A 25,754-nucleotide genomic window follows, 5' to 3' on the forward strand; every position below is an offset into this window, starting at 1 on the left:
AAGACACATGAGGCATCTTAAAGATTTATCGCCTAACCTATTGCGGGTGTTTGTAACTGTAAAAGCAGCTCTAGAAAATTGTATTTCAACAGTAGCTGAAGATGTTGGCGTCGATGAAAAATCCTTGGCCATTTTGGCCAATTTTGGAAAGATATTTCTGAAACTACCAAAATCTATCAATAGATTTCATAGAAATATGAGAAAACTACTAATAAAGTCACACTGGCGAATGCTTCAGTCTCTCGGCGCTCGAGGAATCCCCTTATTCAGTCTAAGCGTGCACGATATTGCAGAAATATATGGCGTGCGACGCGTGCATATCAAGCTCAAGTGATATCAAGTAGCTTGATATGAAGTCAAACAATAAATATCTAAAATCAAGTCAATCTCAAGTATGTAAATTTTCACGAGCTTGATTTTCAAATCAAGTATAGTTGGTTAAAATGTCGAACTACTTTGTTTGAAGAATCCCTACATATGCCAGGCAAAATTTTGGACCATATTCAGTTATTCGACTCACAATTCGTCGTATCGTAGACACATTTGAAGTAGTACCAACATTACTATGTAGGTACTGGTTCACTATCAAATTTGTATACAATACTACGAAAAGTGAGTCGATTAACTGAATGATATGATATGAATTATTCTTGAATTCAACCCAGTTTTCACAAATAATAATTATATTGATATTTTATCCTGAAAAATTAGTTATAAACATGAATCGCTGAGCACTGATTTTGATAAAACAATTTCCCAATTTCTAGAAGTTGTTGAGACGCTTATCTTTCCATGATTAATGGCAATCAAATGGCATAACCTACTAAACACAAATGACATAAGAAATGTCAAAAAATAATACAGTGTTTCCATTATAATCATGATCTATCGAAAAGGAAACAATTAAAAAAATTCAAGAATGTATTAATTATTATTTTCATATGCTTTCTCGTTTCCTGAAAAAATTAATGTGAAAAAAGTGATAAATAGCGAAGTTGAAGGTTCCACGTCATTTCATGGTGTGACAGACAAAATTTCGTACAAAAATTTCAAGAATACGAATAGGAAAAAAACGCGCAAAAGCTCCTGTCTTCACACCTGAACTTCTCTTTGTTTTTTAACGAGTCTACATTCTTCACATAATGTTAAGAAAATCCAAACATTACCAATGCAGATCCAGAATATGAAGCTCCCTCGACGTATGTAGCTACCACTTAGGGTGTCCCAACAATTACATCCTCTCTATTTAGTCCACACGTTGAACATCAATAATAGGTTTAGAAACAAACACAAATGAAACTTATTTTAACAGGAGCAATCACAAAACGTGAAACTGCCGCTGTATAGCGAGCACAAAAGGTGTTAGCGCCAAAATCGACGGGTCCCCAAAAAGGGAGGTTTCTGTTCGGGTGTGAACGATTCTCTACAGGGCGTCTTGACAATGCTATCAAATTGCCACCCCATACAATGTCGCAATTATTCCCCAATTTAAATACACTCCAATAAATACTATAACAAATTGTGGCCATTCGGGATCATCGGTGCGTGTTGTTAATCAAGTAATTGCCCACAAAAGAGTCGATATTTCTCGTTGAACTTGAAGTGTTTATTGTGTGCTTGTGCTTTGTTGGAAATTCAAAAACTTCTTGGGTGTTTACGGAAACATTCTTTGAGGTGGGCTGTAAACATGTCTTTGTACCTCTGGTCGCATTTCTTGAGGTTTATACAACTATTTCTTTGGTTGTTTGGGATAACGGAAATCCATTTTGAAATGGGTGAAATATTTTCTCTATTTCAGTATTGTAACAGTATTGTTCATTACAGTACTAACAAGAATACTATAATGAGTTTATTACAGCATTATTTTCAGTTATATTTTTCGTTTTGTGGTTGTCTACACTGATTTCCGATCCTATCAAATCTCAAGACATTTCAATTGTCTTAAGTAATTGCACAAGTGCATCAAAATTACCGATAATTTTGCATGAAAGCGTGTTGTCATAAAAACTGCATGAGTTCATTTTCATTTTTGGAGAAAGAGCCAGACACCGAAGGTGGAGGGCTCTTTCTCCAAAAATGAAAATGACCGAATGCAGTTTTTCAAAGAAAACACGCTGGAATGCGAAATTATCCGGTAATTTTGATGCACGAGTGTAATTCGGGGGAATATTTCCCGAATAAACTGTAACATCACTTGTCAAACTGATTTAGAATGGAATTGCCATAGATTCGAACTGTGTAAGATGCATAGATACTATGCATCTATGAACAGAACAATTATCGCATGGCTGTTTCGCTTCCTACAATGCAATTATCGCTGTAATTTTCGATAATTGTTCTCCAGATACATAGAATTTTTGACAGGAGGGAAATATTAGGTTGTATTTTTCGTTTTGTGGTTGTCTACACTGATTTCCGATCCTATCAAATCTCAAGACATTTCAATTGTCAATATAACATAATTTAAATAAAGTGAAATGATTTGCAACATCATTCACAATTACGCTTAATTCTGGTGGTATTTAATCGATTTCGTCAGACATAATTCACGAATTTAATGCGTAATTATAAATTATTTCAAAATTCGAAACGTACGATTCAAATTCCGTAATCTGTCAATTTTGGTAACAGTCACACCAACTGCCAAGATACAATACAAAAGTCACTAGGATGTATAATCTGAATTTTTCATTGAATTCCGACAATATTTCACAAAAATGGACTGAAATACAGAAAATTTCGTCTAAAACTCGCTGCAGAAGGCAATTCTAATATTGCTAGTTTATATACTATTACAGATCGATAAAATCCTAATATGACTTTATACTATCCTTATTCCAAGTTTAGTATATTTAAGTTGAAATAATCTACACTTGCTTTTAATTCACTTCGTGTTTACCAATAATTCCCGTCAAATCAATAGGGTAAATGCACTGGTTCTCAACCAGTTAACAGAAACATCTATTTCGAGCACGATTTTTTCACACATAAACTTATCAAATTTTAATGGTGTTGGTGTTCATCGATTCTTTGGCGAGTTTTAAATGATTTGTGATATAATTTTTAGCGTTCTTTTCGCATTTAACCTTTGAAATGTGAAAACATATAGAAAATCTCAATAACCTTCGGTTCTCGACCACGCCGCAGAGTACTCGACCATTTTTGTGTTAGTTTTCGACCACTGATAATAGTGGCCGCTCCATTTAAAAATTTTATAAAAAACTTTAGAGCGAGATGAGTGATTAGTACTTACTTTCATACCGTACCATCGACATCACTACCTATCACTCAGATGGGCTTCAGATGAGGTTATCAAGTAAGAAACACTCGGAACGTAAAAAAAAATTATTTTGCAAAAGTTTCCACTTTCTATAAATATTTCAAAATAGCAACTCATACAACATTATTTGGTTATTTTGCTCTTAATATCTATTTAGAAACTAATGAGTAAATAAAATATAAAACACCGACCACCAGTGGTCGAGAATTAAGTACAATCAAATTGGTTCTCGACCGCGAATAAATAGTAGTAGAAATAAGTGTTTCAACGTTAATTCGGTGGTCGCAAACTAATATTCAGAAAGAAGATATATAAATGAATCAGGGTATCGAAAAAAAACGAAAATGATCCAACGGAAATATATCGGTTGAAATAAACAATTATTGAAGTAACATATTGGTTCTCGACCACTTTGGTCGAGAAATAAAAGATACAAATTTTCCAATACCAGTTCGCGACCGCCGAATATTGAACAAAAAAATATACATTCATTTGCTTTTTGATTGAAATACACTCGAAAATATATCTTATAGTTGATATGGAACGAAATATACACACATAATTCATTTAAAATAAGAAATAATTAGTATTTTCTGGTCATATATCACAAAGCACTTTTCTAAGAGAGGACGAGAAAGAACCCTTTTCTATGATAGACGATTATACACTAATTTTTAGCGCGAAAACTTCGACCTATACCACTACTATGCAAACTATCTTGGAAGGGTAGAATGGTCGAAAACACGTACCGCGAAAATATTTTGCACTACATGATATATTTTTATTATTATTTTATCTCAAATCACGGAATGGTCGAGAACCAGTGCCGGTTGGCTAACCAGTGCATTTACCCTATTTGGTAAGGGATATTATCTTGCCCAAATGACAAGGCTGCAGTGTAATGGAAAAATTGTAACCGGTTAATTTTTCTGAATTTTTCGTATGTCGTAGAACATGACCTAAACAAGAAAGTCAATGGGTCCAACCCAATTCTATGAATAGTTTTCGACATACAAGGTGTTGAAGTTGGCATTTTTCAAAGTAACATTTCTCGTAGGAAAACATCTTGAATAAAACACTTTTGCGCTACAAATATTGCTTACCCATAAGGTATTAATCTAAGTTGGTTTTCAATAAAAATAATATGAGTCAAACATTATTCAAAATGAAATTCGTTTAGTTCATAATTCACCCTATAATTGAAAATGTCGTGCGTGGTTTTTTCCAAATTTTTGTCAAGTTCGAGTACACTACAATAATGTCAAATAGTATTGGCTCTGCTATGACCAGTTTTTGAGATACACAGGGTAATATATTAAGAGAAGCGACCGTTATTACAAAAGTTGTCAAAAAGTTGCATACAATGAAAATTTCATACAGAGTAACGGTAAGAGACACGTTGGCGTTCACTTATTGTTATTTGGTCATTGTACAATGAAGAAGATTGTACAGGTTGTCCCAAATGCCATGTTCACTGAGAGCATCTCAAGAACTCAGAGAAAAAATCTTCTCCCGATCTCTTTTTTCGAGATAATTAGATATCAGAAAGCAGATAGATCATAGATTTCTTGATTCGTTCTCGAGTCGCATGGTGTTTCTTGGAATATAACTTCCACTTTTTCAATTACAGGGTGAATTATGAACGAATTTTTTCTTTTTTTAAATTTTGGATTTTGTTTCATCTGTCGTTAGAATCAAATTTATTTTTTCACAACTGTGAGCCGTTATATAATAATTCACAGTTTTTTCAGAGTTTATACAATTTATTATGTTGAATAAACTCATATATATCTATTTCATTTTGAATGATGTTTGACTCACCCCGTATCTAACAATAATTTTTATTAAAAACCAGTATAAAAACATTACCTTACGGATAAGCAATATCTGTCGCGCAAAAGTAGTTCATTCAAAATGTTTTCCTACGAAAATTTTCATTTTAAAGAAATGCAATTTTCCAACTTCGACACCCTGTATCTCGAAAAATAGCCATAGAATTGATTTGACCATAGACTTTCAGACTAATTCAGAAAAATAAACCGGTAACAATTTTTCCTTTAGCTGCTGCCTGGTCCTTTGTTTCTAGATAATTGAAAAAAAAATACCTATTCGATTGAACTGAAATTTGAAAATCAGTTGCAAAGTAAAAAACGAATGTGCAAAATATCGAGATTATTATTTTTTGATTCAAAATACATTCAACAAACTGAGGCATTCAATAATAGAAACGAAAAAAAAAATTTAGGTATACCTACATCGATGATGATAAATCGGATGAAGAAAATACAAATCGAAAAAAAAAACAAACAAACGAAAAATCATTTGAGCCTTTAGTACATTTGAATGTATGGCTCATTAATCTCCTGAACTGAGATAATAACAACTTGACAAAAAAATTATGTAAACACTTATGAGATTGTTATAATTCTTGCACATTGTTTTTAGCGGGTAGAAAAGACGATGTTAGGAATGTAGTAGCTCGATATGAATTGTTGTATGTGATCTCAAAGTGAAACGATGAATACTAAATTGCAGTGATGCACCTGATTTTGCACAATTATGTAAAGGAATCATCGACTCCACGGAATTTTCTAAATGAAGCAAACTCAAACTCAATCAGAAAAGATTTATAGCTGTGGTTTGGATAAGAACCATTATTTTTCAGGAAACAGAATTCATTGACAAGGATTCCATACTACATTCCAATATGTCACTTTACTCTCAACAAGAATCTGACGGATCAAATCGTTCTCAAACTATTGTCATATTATTGAAAGATTTAACGACATTTTTCTTGAATTTTCAATATCTCATACCTATCTATCCATCATATTTCACTGAAATTTTGTATGAATATAAAGTTCATCTATAAATTGATCCAAAAATTAATGAAAACGACCACACTCACCATTTCATATTCTCATCAAATATCACTAAATCCTGTGAAAACGTATTAGAATCGATTACTGATAATATATTTCGAAAAGTTTTGATGATTGAATTATTCATCAAGTTTCGGTACTTCGAATGAAGTGATAGGTGCAATAAAATTGTTCCACCAGTACTTTTTTGCTAAAGCGTATAGATTTCTTACAGATCATAACGATATTTGGATTCGGAAGAATTGTGAAACTTCTTAAAATGTTGGTAGTTTATGTTTTGGGCTGTGTAAAATCTGATCTTCGTCGAAACTTCATAACTTTTTGTATATTCTCTCCCGTAGAATCTCGTATTAGAAAAATCACATATTGAAAACCAACCTGCAGGGTTTGAATCGGTGGTTATTTGCTTCGAAATCGAAATAATCTATTCAAAAACTCCCATACTATTAGTATAGAGTATAGAACTTTGCGACAGAAAATATATACATAATAAATAATACCTATAATATATAAATAAGCTAGTTGAACTTGAACTAAGTAGCTTGAATATCAAGCTGAGCCGTGAATCCCTATAAGGTTCACACTGTATATTTTTCGCCTTTTGAAATCCCTAAGAAATACTGAATATTTTTCATGTAATGTTCCCTATACCTTAATGCCATAATTTCGGAATTATAGCTATAATAACATAATCATCGTCGAAGTTAAAACAATAATAAATAAATTATGTAATACATTTAGTTGGCTATAATTGAATAAACTCGTTCAATTTGAATAATAATTAAATGTTTGTTTCATGTTAGAGGTATGTCCACATTTGAGTAGTAGGAAAATTTGGAATTCTAAATAACATACAGTAAAGGCGATTAGAGCAGATACTGAAAATTTTGTCCGTTTACTAGCAAGCCATGCAATTTTCAAAACTTTGCGATACTAATTTATTGAAACCTTCAAGTTGTTATTGTAGCAGTCATAGACATTTCATTACAACTTCGAAAATCCACAAGAAGGTCAATTTGAAATTACAAAGTTTCAAAATTTTGTAAAAAGGATAGACAGCAACGTAAAACTCGATCAAAAATTCATAGTTATATGAAATATCTAATACAAAATTAAATTGAACTGGAAACTCTAAACAAGATTCAATAAAATTATTATCTTGAATTGTAATTTGATTTCTAATACAGAAAAATTCTGCTGAATACCTAGTTATAACAAAACGAAAAATAAAATAATGTGTTATAGTCACATTAAAACTATACTTATCTACTATATATTACGACATTGAGATGAATAAATTTGGAATATGTTGGAGACAAAATCTCACTTTTTCCAAATTTATTTTAAAGCATCATTTAGAAAAAAAAATTACTGTTTTAAATTATTGGTATGCATCCAAAAATCAAATGTTCTTTTTTTTTCCGAATCATCCTTATTGGTGTTATTCGCTTGATCCTGATACCTATCAATTTCTGAAGTAATAATGAAGGCTCATTAAACATTTTAATTACATTAAAACTGAAAAGGTTGGTATAATCTTTGTTCTCTTTCACATGTAATTAGAGAGAAAAATTCTTCAGTGAATTCAGAAATTTTACCGATTATACAAACAGATAATAAAAACAGTTTAGTTGAAGGAGCGGATACAACAGAGTGAATTCAACATTAAAATGTCTCGAGATGACTAAGCACTCTCATTGTGAATTTATTCATTATTTTATGCCAAAGAATATATTATGATAGACCAACACAAGAACATTGTTGTTCTTTGTATTTTCGATGGAGGTTGGCGATATAAACCTTTTAGTTAAGGTATTAGTTTTATATTTAATAATATGGCATTGAGTAGGTATATCAATTTGAGTCGTCTGCGGTTTTAGGTTGACATAAATACAATTTGTTACAAAAATCGAGATAATGAATATTATAAAATTCAATTATTTTCTTCAGCTTCCCGTTTTAATCAATATACGTAGATATAAAATAAATAGTAAATTTACACTTTGTTTACCGAAAAACCAAAAAATAAAAAGTGTTTATTGAGCTCGGTAATAATGGTTTTGACATTGACACGCGATATAAAAGAAGAAATTGAAAATTCAATAAGTGTTGCACTCAAATACCTAGTGTATCAAAAGCGATTCATTTATCAAGTCGATATTAAACAATGTGACTGAAGCCGTCATAAGACTTATAGAAACAAGATTATCATTCAGGATAAGCAAAGTTTATTGAAATCTAATTTTGAAAATAAAATTCAATTCTTGGAGGAAGAATGAAATTGAACAAATGAACTGCACTCTAATATGGAGGAAAATATGGATAAATTGGACCAAGAGAATAGAAAAATGAACTTAAGAATATTCGGTTTACAAGGAAAACAAGGAAAAAATGAGTTGATTGAATTTCTGAATTCTAAAATGTACACCAAATTGTCTCCCGAAGATGTTGAGATATGTTTTAGGGTTAGTAAAAAGTTTGCCGATAAAAACAGAGGAATATTTTTGCAACTGGCCAATTACAACATAAAGCATGACATTTTTTCGAAGAAGAAATTACTTAAGAGTACTGAAATAGTGATAAGGGAAGATCTGACTAAAATGAGAGTTGTGATAGTGAATGAAGCCATCGATTTAGTAGGTAAGTTAGTAAATATAAAAGAATAGATTCACAGGAATTAATTTTTTTTTTAGATTTTTCTAATTATGAACAAATATAAACCTCTGAATGAAATTTGGAGTGTTATCCTTGTGTTCTATACTTATTTTTCCTAGCATGTAAGTAATGTATAGATAGCAAAAAAATAAACGTAATTTATTCTTTTGTGTGTTTCGATTCTGAAGTCTCCATTTTATCTGGTCAATAGCTTGAACAATTGAATTGATTCACTTCAGATGGAGAGTTTAGCAGATAGGTATGTTGGATACGTATATAATTTTAAATAAGCCTATAGATCGATAGTGGTGCGGGAAAAAATCCTTTTGAGTTTTTTCTGTCTCTTTGAAATATATCGTATATAGGTTCTCTTAGTTCAAGAATACCAAAATAAATATCAATGGCTAACAATAAAGGAAGCAAGTAATAGAACAGCATTCTTTGATAATTTGACGAAATAAATTACGAAACTGAGATCATACCATTGCTATAATCTCAGGCAAGATACTACATGAAGAATTTTCTTACCTTTATGGAACTAACGAAATTATCCATGAGGATATATCTAATGGAAAAAAAATATACTGAATATTTGAGTATGAAAATAATCAAAGAATTTTTTGTTTTCCAATATGGTGACTCATGAATACCTATATAGATTTTTGATTCCACAAATATAGTTGAAACCATCTTAACAACTCATTTCAGTAGGTACCTATCACTTCTTTTTTTGTTTCATAAAACAAAATTATTTCGTGTTTTTGTAAGCTCATTTTACATTCGTTCTAAAAACCTGAACTAGTTTTATGTAAATGGATAAAACAATAATGAATGAAAATAAGGAAAACATCAAAGTTAAATGGTTTTCATTTTTTGACAAAAAGATTCTCGAAAATGAAATATTTATTGTTCAATGTATAAGGATCTATTTTTCCATTATATATTTTCTTCAATTCATGAGTAAACTGTGAATTATGATGTGGAAATTTAGAAGTTCTGCCAACTTCTGCCGACGGAAAGTTTTTCTTCGAAGATTCGTGAAGGAACAAAAGGAAAATTCGATTATAAGAAGTTTGGAATCTACATTTCTTTTTCGGACATCTTGAATGATTTCCCCGAATCTAACTTTCCAGATAAAGCTCTGCTAGAGAAATATACTGATGGACATAAATGAAAAATTTGGAAAATATTCAATAGAAAATATATAATATAAAAATTTCTAGAAAAAAGATCATTACGATTTCATATCATGGATTGTGTCACAATTAATATTTTGAATTCTTGAATTTTTGTTTCTTTCAAATTGAAATAAAAATCTCTTGTAGCAAAAAATTTCGATGTAATGAAATGTTCGCTAAATTTGAAAATTTGCTATTGCAAAAGTATTTTATAGACATTGAAATGAGTTGAAGAAACAGTAAAATTTCGAGATGAAAGTTTTCAAAACTTAATTATTCCTATGAAAATTTTACAATTTTTAATTCTTTCTAAATCTTCCTTTTACTGGCAAGATTCGTTATCAGTAATTATTAATCCTTTTAAGATATCCTAAGCTTCAGCTTCAATTCCAATTCGAAATGGGCTCGGTAATGTTATCCATTTCAAAAAGCACTTTTTATAACAATTTCTGTTCACTTATAATGTATAGAAAACTTTAGGACTTCCAGATGTGGTGGAAAGAAGAAAAAATCCAATTTGAATACTAGTGATATATTTACATCAAGTTTTAATGTAAAACTTGTCCCCACAATAATTTTATATACAAAAGTTTACATGAAACGTGATATATTTATACAGAAAATGATATTTACACAACAGGAAATGGGAAATTCTCATCGAATCGCTAAGGAAATTCACAAAGGCCATTATTCCGCTAGTTTGAAGAGATTCGAGTCAGATTACCTTAAATTCACAAAAATTACGGCTCCTAATATCAGTCCACTTAGGTATATAGGTACTTATATGCTTTCCACATCGAAAGTTAGTAGGATACATATGACAGAAACACTTTTAGTACACATCTTCAACGGAAGGTCGGTTCGAAAACGAGGATTTTCGCAGATTAACACAGGTTTATTCTAAACAGTAGTTGAACACTGATTCTAATACTAATAACAGGTAAAAAACAAGATCTTACGGTTTCCACTTTGAAAATTTGTAGGCATGTTGTAGTTTTCTGTTGACTAAATAGAAGACTTGGGAAAACGATGATTGATCTCAATTAGAATTATTCCAAGTAAACTTCAGTATCCGGACTTTCAGCCCTCTTACTGTCCGTTTCCGTTGGAGGTTCAAGTTTAGGTACCACTGGTCGTGTTTGGAGAAGCGTTTGGTAATAGTTGACTATCGGGAACATGGCACATGGTTTCTGGTTTTGCGGGGTTTCGTGTTGACAGCTAGAAACCACATCGATATCCTCTTCATTCGTCTCTTCACCAGAATCAGGAGCTAGCAATGATTCAACATCAAACTGTCTTTTACGATGAGGTCTTGTTTTATTCGACGAGATGTTATAAACTGAAGTAGAAGGTCCTGGGACCATCTGGGGACTTACAGACAGCGGCGGAGGACTCGGAGAATCAGCACCATCCTCATCAACAGCCAAACCCATATGTTTTCTAACTTTCCTCTGAGCCTTACGTCTTCTGAAGTCACCCTTTCTGAAATCTTCCACATTAGCTGGATGCACAGCCCAGTAGTGTCCTTTGCCGTTAGCACTTCGTCCAGCTTTGATGAAACAGTCATTCAAGGATAAGTTATGTCTTATCGAATTCCTCCAACCTGGTCCCCTTGTTCTGAAGTAAGGATAATGATCCAGAATGTGTTGATAAATGTCTGACAGAACCAGCTTGGCTTCAGGTGAACTGAGGATAGCCATTGCTATAAGTCCAATGTAACTATGCTGAGGTTTCGGTTCTTCAGGTTGCAGAGCCCTTGGAAACAGGGGGTAGCAAGTCAAAGGCGTCGGAAATGGATTCAGCATAGGATAACGTAACCTTTCAGCAAAAGCATACTGGTACAGCTGCAGACGGTATTGATCTAAGGGCAACAGCGCCCTTGGTGCTGAATTTGGGTCCATGGCGGAAAAAGGAATCGGAAGTCTAGTCGGTGTATTGGTCGGAGATTCGTTGCTGCACATATTCACAATCGACGTAAACTTACAACAGGACTAATGCACATGAGAAAACCGAAACTAAAGCGGCCAACAACGCGATGCCTATGTATGTGTAACGACAACGATAAAGAACTGAAAATAATCATCGGCTCTCATTCTGTATACCGAAGAATGAGGTAACTACGTTGACGAAGGGATCCATCTGGGCATCCAAACATATAACAAACACACTATTTGTGGACCAATATTTGACAACATTTCGAAGGCGGGCCCCTCCTAACCAATCCGGGTGTTGCGCTCTTTTTAGGGTGGAACTGAAACTCCGCCTCGCCATGTTGTTTTGCTCAGCCGCTCATTGCTAGATGGGTAACTCACTTCTTTTATGCTAATTAGGGGAATTTCGAACAACGAAAACTGTCTGCGAATTGTGAATCTATTTACAAATCACTAGCATTTACATATCTTCCCTGCCTACACATTCGAAATATCAATACATTCCCTGTAAACACGGCATTTTCGCTCTCTCTGTCTCTCTCGCTCTCCCACCCTTAGGACGGCACCCTGTTTTTACGGGATGCCTGTCCAGATCTGCATTTATTAAAATTCGCAAATGTTTGTTAACAGCATTTGCATTTCATTTAATACAATTGCACGACTGAACAGTTCCTGTCATTTCAGGATTTCGAGTTTCTGGAATTCATCCCCACAAATTGATAATAATTTATTAAACGCTACAAATTTTGTTCTATCCGCGGAAAACAGACTTTAAACTCGTTTTTGAACATTCCAAGAATGGCGATGAAGACTATATTCGATAATAACTTCTCAGGTTTGAAATTATGTGAAAACACACAAAAAATAGCGTGTTAAGAGCATTCGCCATTTTGCACCCAATTAAAAATGCAGTTCATTATTTATATATTATTATTATTTCGGACTGTGTTGACTTTGCACAATAATATGAAAAGATATTATATTAATTAATCAATGTATTAAATATTTTGTTTTGTGAGTGGATTCAGTTTCAGTATTCAACCTACTATAAGCAAGTTGAAGTAATATAAGGGCGAATTTATATACGTCAACTTTAATTCTATTTTTATTATGAGATGAAATGTAACGTTTCACTACATATTTAATTATTCGAATGCTTTGGGAGAACTAAATTGAGTACCTACAATATTTACCTAAGTGATGTTTCGAACGTACAAAACCCATTTTGGCAAAATTAATTGTTAATTTATTCTAGTAATAGAGGAGGGTTTAGATATTGTTGAGTCGAGATGTTAGACAAACAAGAAGATACTTCAATACTAAGTAGAATAAAGGAAGGTAAGTGTATTCACCCCAAAATAAGTTCGATTCAATGTAGGTATTCCAAAAATTTAATAATCAAAAACATGATTATGATGAGCGTTTCGAAATTTTATATAAAGAAAATAATAGTCTGTTCAACAAATTGGAAATTTTGTGGATGACAGGTCAGAAACTATTCTCCTTTATCGAGTTGGTTTTTTCTGAAATCAACCAATAAAACAGTTTTGTACTCTCGAATCAAAACATTCAATTACTATCGCTTCATTATTGTATATAGGTACCCAATTTTGAGTTATTTGAGAGCATTTGAAGAGGTTACAATGTATAACGACACCTGTTTCAACTTATAATAAAAATAGAAATCAAGAAAAATTTCTCAATGTTTTGTATCCTGACTCTCCTAGTTTTCCAGCAGTTGGTTCGAAGGGATTTCTATGTGAATATTGGAATTACTTCAAAAAATTATCGAAGAAATGAAAGTAATATTGACTTCAAAGTATTTCCGAAATAAATATTTGGGACGATTTATATAAATTTTCTGATAATGGATTGTGAAGGATTCTTTTCGAGTATGTATGTCGAAAAAGAGCAGGAATTTGATTAATTTAACAAAAATATGTGTTTAATTGATTCGTTCCTTATTTGATGGAAATTCATTATCAAATTAAATCAAAACAAAATTAGTTTTCACAAATTTTAATATTCACAACAATTATTATTGGAATTTTTTTGAAGAATGAAGTCGGTCGAAGCTTTATCAAGGGAATATGGTGTTTGTTCAATGAGATCTGTTTGTTTTTGGGATAAAAATCTTTGAAATTCTTTGAAAAAAATGGCTAGGTTAGGAATTAATTTTCACCAATTCTAATATTCACAACAATTATTATTGTCTAACACTGTCGCTTCTTCAATAGATTTTTTGGGAACAAAAAAGTTGGTCGAAGCTATATCAAGGGAATATGGTGGTTTTTCAACGAAATCTGTAGGTTTTTAGGATGAAAAATCTATGAGATTTTTTGAAAAATATGGTTATTTTCGACAATTTAGAAGTTTTCGAAACGTTTTGGCCCACGAAATTTCAATGGCAATAAAAAATTTAAAACCAAAATTTCCGTTTTATACCTAGGTACCTATATCAATTGTAAAACACAATGCATTCGAGTTGAACTGACGAAATAAAATCTATCTATCTACTATGTATTGAATGTTTTTTTTTGTCAACCTCTAAACCAAAAGTTTTTCGACAATTTGAATTATTAATTAATCTTATTTTGGAACACCTATTTTAGAAGCCTACCTGACAAAATCCCAGAGATTCTGATAAAAAAAATACGTATTTATTCACTTATTCATTCAAAATACATCCAACAAGCCTTGGCTTGAGAACAGAAGCATACAATAATTGAAACAAACAAAAAATTACATGTCAATAATGATAAATCGCAGAAAAAATGCAAGCAAAAGAACAAACACACTATAAAAATCAATTCTATCAATTCAATGGACCCAATTCAATTTGACATTCATCAAACATCAATAAGTATATCATATTCGTATTCCATTCCATTTAAAACAGCAGTAAGCTCAATGAGTAGTGAACTAAATTGACTCTTTGTATGGATTCATTTCCATTATGATACGAAAATTTTTAATTGTTCCAGTGATCAGGGCCCCCGCAAGGGTCATCAACGCCCGCGTGCCGAAAATATTTTGGCGCCCCTTAAGGGGGGAAAGTGGAGAAAAACGTCGCAGGATAATCGGCAAAAAATGTGTGAGTTTTTGTTAGGAATTTATTTGTAGAAGGGTTAAAAAAACTATCAGCAACCTTTATTGAATGCCTTAAGAACTTTATGCTGTCAGTTGTTGCAAAATACATTTTTTAAATGTTTCATTATTTTATTCAAGCATTCGATCAAAACCGCATTTTATTTTAATTTTGTAATGAAACTGCAGAGTTTTCAAAACCTGAGCTTTATTCTTCATTAAATTATTCATAATATTATATTAAAATATTAATATTATTATTAATAATTATAAAATATTATTCCATACTCCCAGCCATCTTCTCTCTTTGTTGAAGTCTAGCTTTTTTTTGCTCTCGAAATTTTGCATCAGAAGGTCGTTTTCTCTTGTATGGCTCCTAGAATTTAAGGAAAACTTGATCCAAAATTGGTAAGGACATTCACCCATGATTTACTTTGCGCCATTCCTTTGAGAATAACCCGTATGTTTTCATTTTTATGAATTTAAACCTTAAATCCGAGCCTTTAAACCTAAATGGAGTTAATATTAATAATAATAATAAGTTAAGACCGATCTGAAGCACATACCCTGTTCCTGTTATAATAATTAATTTTTGGCAAAGGTGAAATATAATATGATGGTGGCCCCAGGAAACAAATTCAAAATATCAAAGTCGATTCAATTTTTTCACAATTACAAACAATACTTCCCTATTTGAAGCAAATAAAATAGTAATTTACGTAACAAGTCCGGAAAATAGGGTTTTTTTCGGACGAATAGACAAAATTCCAGGACGAGCGTAAGCGAGTCCTTGAAGTCTGTGAGTCCAAAAAAACCATTTTCGGGCGTGTTGCGTACAATATTTTTTCGGCAACCATGTAAAATAACACTATCGCTGCTGCTTTCCATATGTTATTGCGATTGCGATAAAAAAACATGCAAATTTTTGACAACTAATTTCATATGAACTGTCAGCCGTTATCTCGGTTGCTATGGATTCTATGATTCTTTTCCGGCCTAGTCCGGGAAGTACGTACTTTCCGGACTAGGCCGGGAAATGCTACTTTCTCAGAGAAAAAGCGTCCGGGAAGTGAGCACTTCCCGGACGGTTGCCGAAAAATAATATTATAGTATATAGGTATGGGCTAATTTAGGATGTGCACCATTTTAAACAGAAAAAAAAAATATCGAATTGTATAGACTAATAGAAATGCTAATACTGTATGTGGATAGGTACTTACCATTTCATAAAATTTAATTTAATCACAACAAGAAACAGTAAAACAAACCATAATTACACAAAATACAAATTTTTCAAATTATCTGAGTATTTTAATTTTTTGCGTCTTGACCTCAACCCCTAAACGTTTCGAAACAAAATAACTATTCTTTGGATAGGTTTCTGCTGTTATAGCATAGCAAGCAGATTTTGGTAGTTTCAGAAATTCTCTGTAACATGTAGTATTTTTCCTACAGATGGTGGCGAAAGTTTCAGTAATTCCCCTGGCTAAAAGCTATCACTTCGGTATTTATGATTGTTTATGTGTACCATATGCGTTTTAGTGATGATCGAAGAAATGGTGCCCGCCGTCCGGTGCAAGGTGGTCCATAAAGAAATCACGTACCGACAAAGGGATGATTATTTATGATTTGTTTACTCGAAAAGAATCGTATAATTGCAATCTGTGGCCGAGGTTATTTTATAGGGATTGTGACGTTCGGGAACTTGTTTGGATGTGTAAAAGATGTCTTAGCACGTTTAAAATTTTTGAAAAAATAAAAAAAATCTTTTTCAAAAATCTTTGGTCTTTCGGATTTTCATGCGGTCTATAAGAGATTTTGGCGCCCCTTAAGAGTGGCGCCCGCGTGCGGTGCACGCGTTGAACGCGCGGTTGCGGGGGCCCTGCCAGTGATCATTTTAAATTACCTTTTGTGACTCATCAAAAGAGTTTTTTTGTTGGTAACATCGAATATTCGATATGAGTCGTTTATTTTTGTAAAACATTTTTTTCGCCCATGCACAAACATTGATTTCCGTAGTTTTTTTGGCCTTCGTAAATATGCCTTGAATAATAGATATCCAAATTTAACACTTCGATAGATTCATTCTGTCCTTCTATTGTCGAACAACAAATATAATGTAATGCCTATTTATTCTATTGTAACTATGATACCCTGCTGAGTCAATGGTTAGCACATAAGAACCAAGCAGTGCTTTGTTGTGCATTCGGTTTAACACTTACCTAATAGGATCAAGATCAACCAATAGCTTAGGGTCTTTTTCTCATGAAGAGATTTTGAACTAGTATGTATGAACAGACACAAATTTCGAGTTTTTCTATTTTCGAGTGTTTTGGAAGAAATACATTCGAAGTTTCCTGTAAACTTGATTGCCTGTCGTGGGGAAATATCAGAATTAAACACTGCACTTTGTCAAGAAAATAAAATATTACAATTAATACAATTAGTACAACATTCGAAATATATTCCTACTTAGATTTGTGTATATTGTGATGAACTTATCAGTTCAACCATTTAGGTATTTCTTGATAATTAATGAAATATTGTGAACGAACTCAATTTCAGATGACGCACAAAGTTTTTAAGTCAATATAGAGGACAATTCATACACTTGTTGTGACAACTTAGCGACAAAAAGGATTTCGACAATATCTTCAAAATACAGTGACAAAATCAGTTTTTTGGAATATGTAGAAATTTCCCCGTCATATTATATTATTGGATGATATGGAAAAATATATCTTCTTCTTTACATTCATTGGTAGTTACATACCTCAAACTTAAATCATGAGCAATTTTGCTATAAACTTCGTTCAAAGTTGACGGACAGCATCTGCTTGTCTATACAGGGTGAGTCTTTGAATTGAATCTACATATATTTCAACCGAAGATTCCTGAGGTCGAAAAAAAACTCTTTTTTCGTTCAATATTCCTTCTGATTCGATTTTTTTTTCTCACTTAGTATAGCAGGCATACTGGAATTGACCGGACATTGATGGAATTTAAGTATGTAAAAGATTCATCACATCAATGAAAAAATTTCCTTCGATTCAATTTCAATTGCGAGATCTAACTAAAAATTACATTTTTTCATGGATTTTCAACAGCCTGTATCTTTTAAATCGAGACGAATCGGAAAAAATAGTAAAGGAAAAAAGTGTTTCCTTTGACCTCAGGAATCTTCAGTTGAAAATGTTGAAAGATATGTACAAGTCAAAGACTCACCCTGTATATACTAGTATTTTCAAGTTTCTTCGCTAGAAAATCAGGCCTTAAATATATTCTGCCAATGAATTCGGCAAATGTAATCGATTGGAAATCAAGTAAAAATCGACTTTAATTCGAATATTATGCTTCCACACCCTTCTGAGGTAGAGAAATCTTTGGGATTCCTTTTTGGATAGAAAAAAGTCACCAATTTTAAAATTATCAATTGCAAAATTCTTCTCAGACAATGCTGAACGACTTCGGTTTCGTGTATGCCTTTTATATGGATCTGTCGGTCTGTTTGTCTGCTCTAGGGATTCATCAAGACAAGTAGCTTGACATTGTAACCAACTACTTTTGAAAATCAAGCTCGTTAAAATAACATACTTGAGCTTGACTTGATTTTAGATATTTATTGATAACAAGCTACTTGATCTTACTTGAGCTTGATATGCACGCGTCTGACTTTATCAGTACTTTTCTCACATTTCTATGAAATCTTTTGGTAGATTTTGGTAGTTTCAGAAATATATTTCCAAACTTGGTCAAAATGACCAAGGATTTTTTATCAACGCCGGCATCTTCAGCTCCTGTTGAAAGACAATTTTCCAGAGCTGCTCTTGCAGTTACAAAAACCCGCAATAGGTAAGGCGACAAATCTATAAGATACCTCATGTGTCTTAGATCCTAGATGGAAAATTATGGAATCAAACAAATTCTAGAGGTTTTTCAATATAAAGAAACTTTATTTTTTATTTTGTTATGATTTACAGTGATTTAAATTATGTTTCTATTTCAAGAGAGTTGATATTTTCGGTTCTTTTATACAATAAGTTTAATAAATAAAAGTGTTTTTTGCAAGGTTCCTTCTCATTTCATCTTTCTTTAATTGATGTGACACTACACAATGAAACTGCTAAAAATCAATTAGCTTGATATGATTCAATACTTGATGAATAAATATTTGACTTGACTAGAGGATGAAAAACTACTACTTGACTTGAGCTTGACTTGAAATCAATTCAAGCTCAAGCCAAGTAGCTTGAAAATCAAGCCAAGCCGTGAATCCTTAGTCCGCTCATCCGATTTTGCTGAAATATGGTTTTGGCCATAAAACATTCAATTTTTCCCCATATATAATCATATTAAACAACAACAACGCACTTTTTTATAGACGAAACGCAAGGAATCAAAGTGCCACAGCCATGAAGAGGGTTTTTTTTTTTCTAAAGTGTACAATTGTTGGCAGGAAGACACATTGTGTGAAATTTGCAAACATTGTAATATTATCGTTATACAGGGTGGCCACTTTTTCAATGGGATTGTATTGGTAACTTTTAAACCATAAGAGTTAGAAGGTCGGTCAAATGGAGAAAAAGTTGCATGCGTAGAAGCATTATCAAGCAGTTCAAACAAATCGAGATTATCAGGGCCGGTTATTGAGATATCATAAAAACAGTAAATTCTGTCATTTTGATTTTTCTTTTTTTCCCACTTTATTTCAAATATTATCAAAAAATGTTACAGGAATATTTTATTCGATAGTAAATTGTTCTCAATTTGACGTAATCAGATTTCGTATCCAACGTTTCGTGCTCTCTGGGCCACCCTCAACCTCATTTTTTTCAATACGGACCTGTATATTTTATGACACTTTTCGAAATAACTTTTAACGCTGAATTCAACGATATATCATACGATGTCATTCAAAGTTGATTTTCTGGTGATTTTGACCCTTATCCAAATTTCTTTGGGTCGGATCTGCAGTGAATGCAATTTATCAAAAACTGCTGTTAATAAAATAGTCAAGAGACTCGAATACAATGATTTTAAATTTGAATACCAAGCCTTCAAAACTTATATCGTAATGATATCAAAATAAAGTTCGATTCTGGAACAAATGACAAATCCAACAATAGTGATTTCTCGCGAGAAGATTGAGAATGTATTGGAAGGTATTCAAGAAGACGAAATAAGCAAATGTATAAGAAGTATGGGTTCTAGAACCGTTAAGTGCATTTTACAAAATGGTGGACATTTCGAACACTTACTTCATTCATTTTCATTTACTTTCGAATAATCATTCGATTTTTTTTTCATTAAGTGATAATTCGTTTAATTATTATGAATTGAAATATGTAAATAATTATTACTTGTTTCTTGATTTGATTCTGATATGTTCCGTTTAGTTCAAGATGAGTAAGTTGATTTTCTCATCGAAATGTATTGCTTGTTGTTAATTAAACTAAAGGTACCGAAATGTAATACCGATCCGACCCAAAGAAATTTGGATAAGGGTCAAAATCACCTGAAAATCAACTTTGAATGACATTGTATGATATATCGTTGAATTCAGCTCTAAAAGTTATTTCGAAAAGTGTCATGAAATATACAGGTCCGTATTGAAAAAAATGAGGTTGAGGGTGGCCCAGAGAGCACGAAACGTTGGATACGAAATCTGATTACGTCAAATTGAGAACAATTTACTGTCGAATAAAATATTCCTGTAACATTTTTTGATAATATTTGAAATAAAGTGGAAAAAAAGAAAAATCAAAATGACAGAATTTACTTTTCTTATGATATCTCAATAACCGGCCTGATAATTTCGATTTGTTTGAACTGCTTGATAATGCTTCTATGTTTGCAACTTTTTCTCCATTAGACCGACCTTCTAACTCTTATGGTTTAAAAGATACCAATACAATCCCATTGAAGAAGTGGCCACCCTGTATAACAACAATAAGGAGTTCCAATAATGAAATATTTAGCCACTTTATGATCTATCTATTTAAAGACCGAAGATGAAGTGGACCCAAAATTCCACCCTACGTCATAATTGATTGGTTGCCGGTGTCATATATCTTTTCGTCTCATCCAATTGTCGAATTACATATAGCCGTGGCCGACAAAAGCAGCACATTTGTCGATACACAAGGCACTAATATGGAATAATGTCACAAAGGAACTACGTGTTTGCAACCCCTACTTTGCCCTGACGCTGAAGATAACGAAATTTTCACAATTCCCAGTGGAACATGGTGATGAACATATCAAATCGCCGGTACAATCGCTTTAGGCAGTAGGGGATTGTAAAAGATCCATCTTCCTCGGTTACTAGCAGGATGTAGCGGTTCACCGCCCTATCTACAAAGAAATCGGTGTACCAACCCATCTTAAGAATCCATTTCGTCGAAATCTGTGAGCAAGATTCGCCGTAATCTTTTCAATTTCACATATTAAATTTTGCGATACATCGGAAAACCCAAGGAGAATATGCTAGACAGGATAAAAAATAAGGATATGTCTATCAATATCAAGGTTTTTTTACCACTAAAATGATTCAGAAATGGAGATTTCATTCAGGCAACACATTAATTCATTTGATTCGATACAATTGACACTAAATTAACTCTCACGTTGGGAATATTTCTCAAAAAGGCTCTTGATTTATTTGCGTAAGTAGGTCCTAAATAATCACTATCAAAGTTACGTCGTTATCATTTGATGGTGATTGGTTTTTACATTAAGATTATCCATTATCAAATATCTAGTATCAAATACTGCCAAGTCGTCAAAATTCCATAAAAAAACTACAATCTGCATTCACTTCATCCGCAGATTTGATTGCGATTGAATTTTTTCTGTTCCCTAAATTCGAAAAGGCAGGTTAAATATTATTATGGGCAATTTTGAGGAATTATTGAGTTTCATCGATTCTGATTCTACCAACTCAGAATCAAATAAAAAAAGTGATATTTCAAAACGTATAAATACTTTCAACAACACTGGAGTAATAGAATGCGACATAATATGGAGATCCTGGGAAATGTTTTGTTTGTGCAGCATGCGCATCCTATAGGTATTCACATCGGATCATTATTGACCAAATTATTCATACATACATAGGCGAACAACTTTGCTTCCGCCTATTTTTCCGAAATTCGAGGCTTTATTGAAAAAAACTGTTTATACATTTATAAACTCTTTTATTTTGCATATAACAATTGTAATATTGTGTGCTAACGTTCTGAAAATATTACATATACTTTAAAGGAAAATTTTTACATAGGCGTAGAACTTTGCTTCCGTCGTTTTCCGGAATTCGATGTTTATTGTGGAAAACTGGTAATACATTTATGATTCAAAGTATTGTCCATCGCTGTCCACTATTTTCTTCCATCTTTCGAGCAGCGTACGAATCCCTCATTGAAAAAACTGGTCATCTTTAGAAGCGATCCACGAATCTACCAAATTTTTTACTTCTTCATAAGACCGTAGTGCTGATCAGCCAGGCCGTGTGCCATTGATCGAAACAAATGATAGTCCGATGGAGCAACGTCTGAAGAATACGGCGGGTGGGTTGGGATATCCCATTTCAATTTCCAAGTATGTCTTGACCACTTTCGCAACATGGGGTCGAGCGTTGTCATGCTGTGAAATCACTCATCATGTCTCTCGTTGTATTGCGTCCGTTCGTCTTTCAATGCTCGGCTCAAACGCATTAATTTCGTTAGAAAACAATCGCCTGTGATTGTTTCAGTCGGTTTTAACAACTACACTACGCCTTGGAACGGTAAAATTTCGTTTTGGCCGTCGACATGGAAGCATGGCCGGTATATGCGCCATGATTTTCTGCGCTTGGGATTATCATAATGAACCCATTTTTCATCTCCAGTCACAATACGATGCAGCTATTCACAAGCAAACAAACGCCGTTCAGCATCTCTCGGCTTCAACTCGTACGGCACCCAATTTCCTTGTTTCTGAATCATTCCCATGACTTTCAGGCGTTTTGAAATGGCTTGTTGCGTCACTCCCAATGAACCTACCAATTCTCGTCGAGTTTGACACGAGTCTTGATCAAGTAATGCCTCCAATTCTGCATCTTCAAAAACCTTCTCTCTTCCACCTGTTCTTCGACGTCAAAATCACCGTTCTTGAAACGTTGAAACCAATCTTGGCACGTTTTTTCACTAAGAACGGTCTCACCGCAGATTTCTTCATATTCAAAAGAAAATTAAAACCTTCCGCAAATGAGAATTTGGCTCGTAAGCTGACATGTTTAATCGAGAATAACTTTATGATGCAGACACAGATCGACTAATATTTCGGTTACGTTATGTTTACAAATACCTAAGCTTATTGTATGACATCTACGATCTATTCATTTCGACTACCACTTACCACGACAGCCATCTATTGCAAAACGGCAGAAGCAAAGTTGTAGACCTAATCCAAAATGCTTGCGGTCAGTTTTCCACTCTCCATGGATCAACTTGTAGCCTTTCACCTGTGTTTCCGCAAATTTAAGTGTCATTGTTATGGTTTACATTATAAGTATCTGTACTTGATGCTGAGGATACCGCCATTTCGGCACTTCGTGTCCCAAAACTGCAACGAAGTACCTGCGATAAGAGCGTTGCTGTTATCTCAAGCTTAAAGAGGAAAGATATCCACGGACACGTCATAATATTCGGTAGGAATATCGAATGGAAAAACGAGGCAAAATACCTGGGAATGATTAACAAAAAAAAAAACAACACATCACAACAGCTGTGACGAAGGGAAAGACAACAGCGGTGTCATTGCAATTGCTAGTTTTGCCCAGCTTGTGGTTACGCCGCCAAGTCCAATCTGCAAAGACTTCAAGTCGTGCAGAATACAATACTAAGACGAGCCATACATGAACCATGGTTCGTCAGTAACGCTACAAGAAGACTTGCAAATACCATTCCTAAACAACCATCTAATAGACCTAAGTGTGAAGACCTTCAACAAAGCCCAAAATCATGAAAACAGGAGAGGCTGACGATGACACTTGAGAAAGCCAAAGGAAATATCAGCTTGCACAGAGACTGTGTAATCAGTAGTTGCCTTACACTTTTTACTGGCATAGTGCCAGGGTGCATAACGCTGAGATGGTTCTTAAAAAGACGACAACAGTCTGACTGCAAAAGAGATTGAAGTTCATAGTTCAAAAAAGTGAACAAATTCCTTCAAAATCTGATACGAATTGTAGAATGAATTCTGAAATCATTTTTTTTTCATCTCGAAAGTGATTACAAAACTTTGGTAAACTTAGAAGCAAAATGGAAACTCATGGAAAATTATCAATGGTGATTATTTCAGTTTGAGAACAGGAAATCAAATTTCAAATTAGTTGATAACTAAGGATTTAATTGGTGATTACCGTCTGTTATACAATTCGAAATTGCCATCCTACTGGTACATATCTGTTACTCCCACCACGAACTACAACAAAGAAAGCCCTGATAGGAGATCTTATCAGAGAGTTCATCTCTCAATGCGGATCAGTTTAATTGGGCCTTTATCTGCGCCCAGTCCCCCCCTTATCTCTAGAAATGTCTTAATGCAGATCCTGGCGTATTTGATCAAGTGGAGAACGATGTCGATGCAAAAAGACTCGCAACAAAAACGTATTTTCTACGAGATTTGTCTTGAATAGCGACAAATGTGTGAGCGAACAGCAACCAGACCAACCATTGTTGATTTAATTGTTTCCGTTTTTACGCAACCCTAACACGCTCTCCATTCAGGGGGTGAAAAGACGAAATGTTCTCCCGAAAGCTGCTGAATACGAATTAACGACCCTATCTGAATTTTTCGTTATGGACCAGTTCGCTCTGTGAAAAGCGTTACATCAAGAAGCGCCGTTCCTCCTTTTCCTTTGATATGAAAAATAGAAATGTTCATTTTTCCTCTAATTGGCAGCCCTTTCTTATCGGGGATGTGCCAACAGAAAAATGCTCGGATTGTCTTTCGGTTTTATTCTGTCAAACCTGGACTCACTGAATTCAATGCTTCTTTCGTTTTATCGTTCCCATTTTCTCCTGTTTTTTCTCCTCACTCTATTTATTTTCTTTCCCTTTTTTTTCTTCTTCATTTTGACATTGCTTTTGTTGCATAGGAACAGTGGGCTATAATGTGACCCAAATGCCTATAGTTTTGAGCCGAGAATGGTCTTCAATGACCATGTTCTATTATTCACTTATGAAGAGATCGAGGTCGAAATCGATTTCATCCTACCGTGCGGCCACTATACAGGTGGTCCAGATTTTAGTTCAATAACTTCGGCGTCGGAAAGAATTACACTTAAAGTCTAAAAGTTCATATAATCATTTATCCTACCAAGCTTCGTTTTAAAGATACAGAGTGTTGAAGTTTAATAAAAGTCTAGATGATGTAATGTTTCGTATTAGGTAAGTTTCCCCTGTAAAAATTATCAAGTGGCGTAGATATAGGATGCGATGATCCTTTTCCTATTGAAAATCAACACCACTGTCTTCTTTTCGAGACAAAATCATTTTATTTCTGAAATCAACAGAGAAGTAATTGACTTCACTTCACTTTTACCATTTTTTTTCTTCTTGCCCTTTTTCCTTCAGGAAATTATTTTCAAAGATGATTTTTTTTAGTAGTAGTCAAAAATGCACAGTCATATACAACAGCTCTTTTTAGGGCTACATATCATCGCCAAATATGTTTTTATTTCATTCTGTAGCTTAGGCAA

The 25,754-nt window shown here is 33.4% G+C and overlaps 3 protein-coding genes across 4 annotated transcripts in view; 1 reads left to right on the forward strand and 2 right to left on the reverse strand.

The window, feature by feature from the left end:
* The window catches only part of LOC123686127, a 58,579-nt gene that overhangs the window by 9,971 nt on the left and 22,854 nt on the right, over window positions 1-25,754 (reverse strand). The gene's annotated exons all lie outside the window — the stretch shown is intronic.
* The window catches only part of LOC123686125 (E3 ubiquitin-protein ligase SIAH1A-like), a 65,511-nt gene that overhangs the window by 5,708 nt on the left and 34,049 nt on the right, over window positions 1-25,754 (forward strand). The window lies entirely within an intron of this gene.
* Window positions 10,566-12,374, reverse strand: LOC123686124 (forkhead box protein B1). The gene has a single exon (XM_045626109.1). The coding sequence runs from the start codon at window positions 11,954-11,956 to the stop codon at window positions 11,045-11,047; it is 912 nt and encodes a 303-aa protein (XP_045482065.1). The 5' UTR covers window positions 11,957-12,374; the 3' UTR covers window positions 10,566-11,044.

The sequence above is a fragment of the Harmonia axyridis genome, chromosome X (assembly GCF_914767665.1).
Source record: "Harmonia axyridis chromosome X, icHarAxyr1.1, whole genome shotgun sequence".
Lineage (NCBI taxonomy): Eukaryota > Metazoa > Arthropoda > Insecta > Coleoptera > Coccinellidae > Harmonia > Harmonia axyridis.